The sequence below is a fragment of the Nelumbo lutea genome, chromosome 1 (assembly GCF_056320005.1).
Source record: "Nelumbo lutea isolate HS-2025 chromosome 1, American lotus-T2T, whole genome shotgun sequence".
Taxonomy (NCBI): domain Eukaryota; kingdom Viridiplantae; phylum Streptophyta; class Magnoliopsida; order Proteales; family Nelumbonaceae; genus Nelumbo; species Nelumbo lutea.
Window position 1 is genome coordinate 125125540 of NC_142684.1, and position 8918 is coordinate 125134457.

The window sequence follows — 8918 nt, forward strand, 5'->3', positions numbered from 1 at the left end:
ATATATTTTTTTTTCATATACACCATTAAAATGTACATTTTCTATGTATTTATACATTATTTATGGTTATTTGACCTTAAATTTAATATTATTAATGTATTATGAAATTTTTATGTGTTTCCCTAATGCATCCATATTTTTCATCTGTATTCATGCATTTTCAAAGCGCATCCATATTCGTATTCAAGTTGTTTGGTATGATAATCGACACTAGGGGTGGCAATTTTCTCCATTTCCCTGATACCTATGGGGATCTGCCCCAAATGGGGTGGGGATGGGGATGATTTTCCTCCTATGAGGACGGGGCGGGGGTGCCCCCCTCCGCCTCATGGGATCCCCACTAATATATATGTATATGTGTACACATACATCTATATATTAATATTTTAAAAAAATGGTTGAATATGTTTGAATCTTTTCTAATAGGATTGTAAATTTTAATTATTTTATTTTTATTTTTAAATAAAATAAAAAGTAAAAACAAAATGATTAACATTATAAAAAATCACGGGGAATAGGGATATCGTGGGAACGGGGATGGGAATAACCTTGTCCCTATTAGCAGGGATGGGGATGGGAATAACCTTGTCCCTATTAGCAAGGACGGGGATGAGGAGAGACTCCCCATCCCTACCCTACCCTACCGTTGCTATTCCTACTTGATACCAATACTTTAATCCTTGTTTTGAGGCTCCATTGTACTTTATAATGGTGAGAGCTACTAATTTAGTCTTACACATTTTTTCCAAAACCAAACACCAATCATCCCAACAAAATTCCATCATGGTGGGTACGTAGAACAAGTTTTGGCCTTTGGCCAGACTCCGGATCTCCTCCCCACGAGAACTCTGCCCACGTCTACCCACAACACACTATCCCGTGAATTGGGAACATCTCCCCTGCATAATACCAAAATCAAACCCCAATCATCCCAACAAAATTCCATCATGGTGGGTACGTAGAACAAGTTTTGGCCTTTGGCCAGACTCCGGATCTCCTCTCCACGAGAACTCTGCCCAAAACACAGGGAACATCTCCCCTGCATAATACTATGCAGAGGTTAAAATATTCTCCATGTATGACTGCAATAAACATGGGCAGAGTTTGTAGATCCGAACACGTACCTGCGTAGATCCCCTTTGTGGTTCTATTTCCTAATTCTAAATGGGATTGTCTTCATTGAGAATAATTGTGACCTCAATTGCCTTAGAACTTCCTTAACATATAGCAACGTCTGTTTCTATGTTCTGATCTAGCTGTACCATTTTTGGTTCTATGTTAGCATTTCTTCGAACACATTTTGGGCTTTGAATATCAGATCGGCCTTGGGAATTTCACCATCTTCTCCAATGATAATGTATTTTCAACTTCAGATAATTAATCGCAGCATCCATAGTAGTGGTATGGTCAGCCAAAACATTCGGCACCTCATCCTCTCAATTTGAAGCCACCTGTACTTTGTTAGAGTCTTGGGTTTTCTCTTTCAAAAATAACATGATCAGGAGGAGTGATCACAAGATCGGACAAAGAAGCATAAAAAACCTGTACTGTTTGTGTATTTCCATCTCCCGGGTTAACACTAGGGTTTTTAGAAGAAACCTCACCAGTCGAGACTGCATTTTGGCTATTTTCATTCAACACTAGTGTTGTTTCCGAAATGGGAGCATATTGCAGTATTACCTTCTTGCCTCTTTATCAGTAATATACTTCTCCTTATTACCTTCATCCGATCCTTCTTATCACTAGAATGTTTATTGGCCTTATTGTGTTTACAAGCCGTTGCTGAATGACACCAAGCTTCTAGTGGTTATCACATATTCTGGGAGGTTTTCAAATACGACCTCTGGCTAGAATCCATCACGACCAGTACCAATCCATAACCTACTGGGATGATGCTCGAGCAGATCATGTTCTACACAAACCCTAGTCGTTGTCGTTCTAGTTAAAGTTACAGTCGCCTAATCAAACTTGAGAACTAATCCATCTGCCAAAGCAATTGAATGAAGCAAACCTTCAACATAAAAATTCATTGATAAAAAAAGAAACTGATCCAGACTTGAACAATTCAGAAAATCATCCTCGTTAACAAATCGAATCAAGATGTGTTTAGAGTCAAGAGCTGTTACGTTCTTCAAGCTCAAAGTTTTACAAATGAACTCCTTGCTATCTGGCAGAGGTGGATGGCCATGTACACTTACCAATCAATGCCCAATGAAAAACGTAATAAGATTTCTCAAGCACTTCTTCAAGAAGATAAATCGGTTCACCTTGTTTTATATTGGCACAAAAAAGCTGAACATTGAGAAATAGGCTTAGCGAGTAGGGGTGCAAGTCGGGTTGTCCCGATTTAACAGTTTACACTGTTTTGGGTTGGGCCTATTGAAATTTTGACAAAATCCCAACCCTAACCCAAAAAAATTGCACCCCTATTAGCGAGGCTAGAAAGATGAGAGAGAACTGAAGCAAAACAAGGCTTCGGGGGAGGGTTTCACAACTATGGGAATGGACTCTAAAAATTGAATACTCAATTTGACACTGAATCTGACATCTTGGATTTGGATGTTATAACTTGAATCCAATTAATAATTAGGTTGGATGTGGACTTAATCCCATCATTCAATTAAAATTGGAGTCCGATTAAAAATTAATAATAATAATAATTATTGTATATAATACACTTACATAAAGTTTATAATTGATAAATTTAACATTTTATATTAAATACAACTATATATATATATATATTTAAATTTTCTGTCATTTTAAGCACAATAAGTCGGATGTGGAATAAATTTGAATAAGATCCGAATCTGACATTTTGTATTTTGGATCAGATTCAGATCCAAATGTTTAATAATAGGATTGAATGCAAATGTAGCTGGATTCAATCCGAATATAGTCTTACTACTTAGTGCCATATCCATCAACAATTTACTACTTCTACCAGGCCAAGTCCTTTTTCGTCTGCTCCCAGTTCTTGTGTAGTCTTCTAGCCCCCTCAACTTATAACAGATCACTTCTTCTAGGGGTGCACAGTAATGGGGTACTAGAGATTTCAAATTTGAATTTGATTGAAATACACTTGCAATTATATATATATATATATATATATATATATATATATATATCTTGCTAAGCTTCTATCCCTTTTTCTTTTTAAAGACTTCATCATCCACTACGGTGGAAGCTGAAAGAAAAGAGAAAAGAAAAAAGAAAAAACTTCACACAAACAGCAGTCATGAATTAGTTGATCAGAAACAGCTTAAACCAACAAGCATGCCTAAGTCAGGTTCAGGCTGAAAACATGGTAAAGCCAAGGAGGCCTGTTCATGTTTAGTTTCTCTTGTCTCATATGTTCTTCAACATCAAAAGTGTTCTTCCTTTGGCTTTGGAAACTTGAATGCGTGTCAGGAAGTTGAACGAGCCCCCACTTGTGGCCTGTTAGCTCTTCCGTTGTATAAATCCCGTTTTGGGTCCCAGTATTTGTCCTCTTCATATGACTTGATTCAGTGGAAGAAGAAGAAAAACTTGGTCCAGAATCTGAAGTTAGTGGTGCCTCGTCTTTTTTCCTTAGGTTGTAAACCGTGGGGCCCAAAGTTAGCTCAATATCACTTTCATCTTCCATCTCTAGCACTCTATCTCCTCCTCCAATTTCGTCCACATTGCACTCTTCGGCAGCTGGTTGTTCCAGGTCAAGTCGCCTTCGTGGCTTCTGTTGTTCTTTACGACTAAAATTAACCCGACTCAGACTGTTGTCATTCTCTACATTCCATCTGTTTGATCCATATCTAGCAGGCCCAGTACTGCTTTTCACGTTGTTCATTAACATCTTCTGAATCTGATATAGACGATGGAGTTCATATAGCTGCATGATTGATCATCCTCAAGCTTAGAATTATTGGGCTAGAGAATGGACAGCTGAGAAAGGAGGAAGTATAAAGGATCAGATTTGGAATACCTGCTCTTTGAATGTCTTTTCATGCTTTAGCATGACCATTTTCATGGATTCCTTATCATAAGGCCTCAGAATCCTCTCCATCTGAACTCCAATCAGTCCTTTTAATTTTCTCCCTTTTCCCGACCGTGTTATTCACAAGAAAAATCAGAATGAGCAACTCGACTTGTTCTCGTTTCAATCCAGAGAAGTATTCTTCATATATGCACCTCCACCTTGAATATTTATAAGATGACAGCATACAACCCCTAGTAATAGCTCCAATACCTGTCAAACATTTGAAAATATTAATCTGGTTGATCGAATTTACAGGTCTTAGCTGAAGTGAATTACAGTGGTTGGAAAACTCTACCTAACTTATTAAGAATAAATACATAATAATGCCTTTCTTGTCAATGGAAGGATCATAATATGTTGATGAATTATAAAAAGCAGAGTTTTCACCTAAATGGCTAGAATAAGAAATAGAATATCATGTGCAAAAAATAGGCGTAACTACTGTGATGACTCAAACTTTTTCTGGTACACCTATTATCAAGTTGAGGGCGGTTCATGATCATGACTCCCACAGACTATGAGGACTGAGATGGTGCCAAATTACTGGTAAAATGTCAGATTCAAGTTTTTGACAATATTGTCAGGATGGAGCTTCCAGCTTTCCATTTATCTGAGTCCTAAGGGTACCTCATTCCATCTGTCTACTATTTATTTTTATACATGTTATATCTTTCATTTGCTTAACAATCTCTGGGGTGTCACATACAAGAATCTAGTCTCGGGTTTTTTTTTTTTTCTGAAACAGAGAGAAGCAGAGGAATTTTCTAAATGAGATTTAAGTTAAACAACTCCAATAAACAGAAGGCTCTTGATGATGTCTCTGTATTCAATGCTCAACCATCTTGCTTAGTCCTATGCTTAAATTTCTATTTGCAAAGCCACTTCGCCTTCTTAACTCTAGGAATTTACATCACTTCGCCTTTTCCTCAGTAGTTTCATCTGAGGGAGTACTAATAATTTTCATGTATTGGAATTTTTAAGATCAATAACAACAAAAAACAGAATGCTCAAAGATGTACAATTAAAGGGTCTATATCTCAAGTTTAAACCCTTATTAATATATAAGTCCATATTGTTTTTCCCATCCCTGCTAAATAAACAAAGCTATTAACAAAAGCAAACAGCCATTCATCAGAGGTCAATTTTCTATCAGACTTTCGTACTTTCTGTAATCAGTAATGCATAACATACACTATGTAAACACGAAGTGTCTGCAACTTTCGAGGGTTTGGGGGTTCTGAAAAGCAATCGAAATGGGAAACTTCTTCTATTGTGAAAACAAGCAAGCATATAATTCAAAAACATAATATCAGTTCCTATTAAGGTAAAGAACCTAACTGTCCAATTTAATGGAACCTCTATAGCTTGCTGGGTATCAAAATGTCAAATATTTATAGGGATTAAAACAGAGCTCTACGACTATAGGTTGAATTATTCAAAACAAAAATCTTTGTACAGATCTCTAGGATTTCAGTAACAGAAGGATAATTTTTTGAATAGGCAGGATCAAGTAAGGCAGAGCAAACAAAACTATACTGTATCCTGGAATCCTCTACAACTAAAACCAAATACAAGAGGCCAGGAAGAGAAAGAAATGAAAAGTATTTATCCTGACCTCTGGAGTCTCATCAGCTGGTAAGATGAACCAACAGCAGTACTTTGATACTCAGAAGAAGAAGAAGAAGAAGAAGAAGAAGAAGAAGAAGAAGAAGAAGAAGAAGAAGAAAAAGGGAAGAATGGAAGAACTCCAAACTCCTCCAGGTGAGAGTAACACGACAAATTATCTGCTCAAACCCACTCCAAGTCTCCAACCACAGCTTACTTGGAGGAAACAACACCTCTTCTTCACATTCCGAATTAAGTATAAGCTGCAAAAATAAAATAATAACGGAAGAAGAATTTAAGATTCTCTTTGTCACAGTGAGAGGGAAATATTATTGTATTTGGGATTTGAGGCATGCCAAACAAATCCCAGTGCGATAGCCAATATGATTCAAGGTATGTGGAGGAGATGCTTGGGACAGGTCCAGCAAAAGATAAAAAGATATTTGCTTAATAAATATAACAATAAAACTAAAAACTACTCCAATTATTATTATTATTATAATAGGCATAGTTCAGATCACACTTGGCAGAGCCTTACACTGCTCCAGACAATCATCAAAAGGACAGCTTAGCCTGCCAAGATGAATCACATGCACCCAGAAATTCTATATCCCCATCAGCAGTTGCCTCAATAATGTACGAATACATTTAAATATTTTATATGCATGCACTAAACATTCATGTTCATATGGGGAGAGAGAGGGAGAGAGACAGTTCGAGGATTTTTTTTTCTATTTTACTTTTTTTTAAGGGACTCTAAGAGTTGGCCATGATGGTCTGGTTCATTGATGTTGTCCCTACGGGACGTGGGGTACATCTTGGAGGTTGCAATAGTCCGGAAACAGAGATGATGATGAAGACCTGTATTATTTTTAGGGCAGCTGTAAGGTGGTGTGGTATTTGGGTCGATGGCAAAACTTAAGGTGGTGTTTGGATTGATGCCGATTTCTCGTAAATCGGTGGTAACACGTCAGTGATTCAAAAACTCGCTGATTACTTTATTGTTTGATTGGTCGATTTCTCAGAAATCAGCAAATGGGTCAGGAATTTTGATTATTAAAATCGGGTTAAGAAGAGGAATCATCACTTTAGGCCGATTCTGATTTTTTGGATGATGTGGCATTTAAGGTAAATAGGGGAGACAATTCTATAAAAAAATCATTGTTAATAATCACTATCAAATAAATTCATAGTCGATTTTTAAGAAATTGGCTGACATGGCAGCAATGATATCAAATAAACTTTTTTTTTTTGTTTTTTTTTGAGAAATTAGTGATTTTAGAAAGCAATGGTTTATGACAATCTCATAGAAGAATCATCATCAATCCTAAAACACCTCATAAATCTTGACCACTAGATTTTGGGTTCCCAACTAAGTCCACAATAGGAATGGCAATGGACTAGGTTCGGGGTGGTGATCATATTTCTCATCCTTGATTTTGAATTTTAAGTAAATCCATATTAGGGTAAAAATTAACCTCATCCCTGATCTTGATGTAAATGGGTTCTCCATTGGGGATCGAAACCTCTATATTCTTTTAATTAAAAGTTTTTCTAAGAAAAGATTTTGCTTAAAATAAAAATATTAAAATAATAATATTTTAAATATATTTTGATATATGCATATATTTGATATTAATAATATCTAATATATAATTAGGTTTAGAGTGGGGTGGAGACTTCACTCACTCCCCACTCCATCCTTATTAATCTACCTCATCCTGTGAAGAAAGTCTTCATCCTTGACCCAATTGGGTTGGGGAGGTTACGTATGGGAATAGGAAAAATTGCCATCCATAATCCACAATTCAGACTATCTTGGTCTAATATGCTATGTCACAAAGGCTCCATTTGGGAAGAGTGTAAATATAAATATATAGAGTGCATTTTTGGTCCATTCAAATGAAAAATTGGTTTAATTTTGCATTGATAAATTTACTTTATTGTCAAATGATTTTTTGTTGTAATGGATGCAAAACACAAATCAGGAGATTGAAACATACCTTTTTAACATTGATCAACTCTGAATTCAAAGTTTGCAACCTTTTCTCTCATTTTGGATAATAATAAAAATGCCTTAAAATTTGTTAAAATTGTCACTTTAAATATATAATTTAATGAACACGAGAAACTAAATCATAACACATTTATGCATTCAACTGACATTTGTGCTTTTCCAAATGGAACCTTAATATTTACAAACAAATGTTATAATTCATAAAAGGAAACTTTCTTTTTTTGGGTTCAGACTATGATACGGGAAAGACATGATATAAAAAAAAATTTACAACCAATCAACTAACATCATAATAGAGGTGACCAATTAAATGGTATTAAACAAAATTCACCGAGCCATTTTAATTGGTCAAAATTTGTCGATACCATATCTTTCCGGTATCATAGATTTTCTTTTTTTCCATCTAATTTAATAAAAATAAATTGGTAGAATGAACGAATGAATGATGCCGGACAAGTTTAGAGGGAATCCTTATCCTACAAAGATGCTTGTCAGCCTCTTCTGCATGCCAATATAAATTGGCATCATCAGCGCCATGGATTAATATTTTTATATAATTTAGAGAGATTCTAGTTCATTTCATCCAACCATATCTCTTCAAGAGTTACATTGTTTGTACGTTATGCCTAGAAACCAAGTAATATATAGTCAAACAAATCATGGGACAATGAATGAAAAAAAAAAAAAATCCGAGTCATATGATTCTTCTCTGTGTACTTCTTGCTTTTCTATCATGGCATGTGGATGAATTAGCCCTAAATATCCAATCTTTTTTATCTCTTGAAGAATTAGCCATTTAATGAAGGCAATCTCCTAAAAAAGCAAGAAGTATTATTTATTTATTGTGTCAAGGCGTCACTTTTAAGATATAAATGAGATAACAATTTATTTATTGGACGATCCAGTCTCTCGAGCCCAAAATCAGTGGTGTTATATGCAATTTCTGATTTCTGGGATTAATGCTTGTGTGCATGTGCATGATATTGTCTTTACTAGCTTGTAATAATATGGGTTTGGGTTGGGATTGGGTCACTTGGGACTAGGGAGGGAAAGAAATCCTCAAACCTGCAACCTCAACTGCTCAGTGCGCTCATGTCATGCTGAAAGTAAAAGCTCAGAGAGAGAGAGAAGGGGCCGGGGCGCCGACACAAACGCACGCGTTGCCGGTGCACGGTGGTGCAGCCACCTGAATTGGTGGGTCCCATGTAAGTTTGCCCAGAGAGAATGAAAAAGGAAAGAGAGCGCCACGGACTGAGTGGCACTGTCAGTGGCAGGTGTTCCATC

The 8918-nt window shown here is 36.2% G+C and overlaps 1 protein-coding gene across 1 annotated transcript; it reads right to left on the reverse strand.

The window, feature by feature from the left end:
* Positions 1-3220: 3220 nt before the first annotated feature.
* LOC148877351 (uncharacterized) lies at positions 3221-6075 on the reverse strand. The gene is made up of 3 exons (XM_088985385.1): positions 5628-6075; positions 3959-4222; positions 3221-3865 (listed from the first exon to the last, which is right to left on the reverse strand). The coding sequence occupies exons 2-3, from the start codon at positions 4037-4039 to the stop codon at positions 3281-3283; spliced, it is 666 nt and encodes a 221-aa protein (XP_088841511.1). The 5' UTR covers positions 4040-4222; positions 5628-6075; the 3' UTR covers positions 3221-3280.
* Positions 6076-8918: the final 2843 nt, after the last annotated feature.

What these genes read in the sequence shown, in the direction of transcription:
- LOC148877351 (XM_088985385.1), bottom strand. Translation starts at nt 4,039, where the DNA reads ATGGAGAGGATTCTGAGGCCTTATGATAAGGAATCCATGAAAATGGTC. An exon ending in AAAAGACATTCAAAGAGCAG is followed by an intron (nt 3,866 to 3,958) that starts GTATTCCAAATC and finishes TCAATCATGCAG; the next exon opens with CTATATGAACTCCATCGTCT.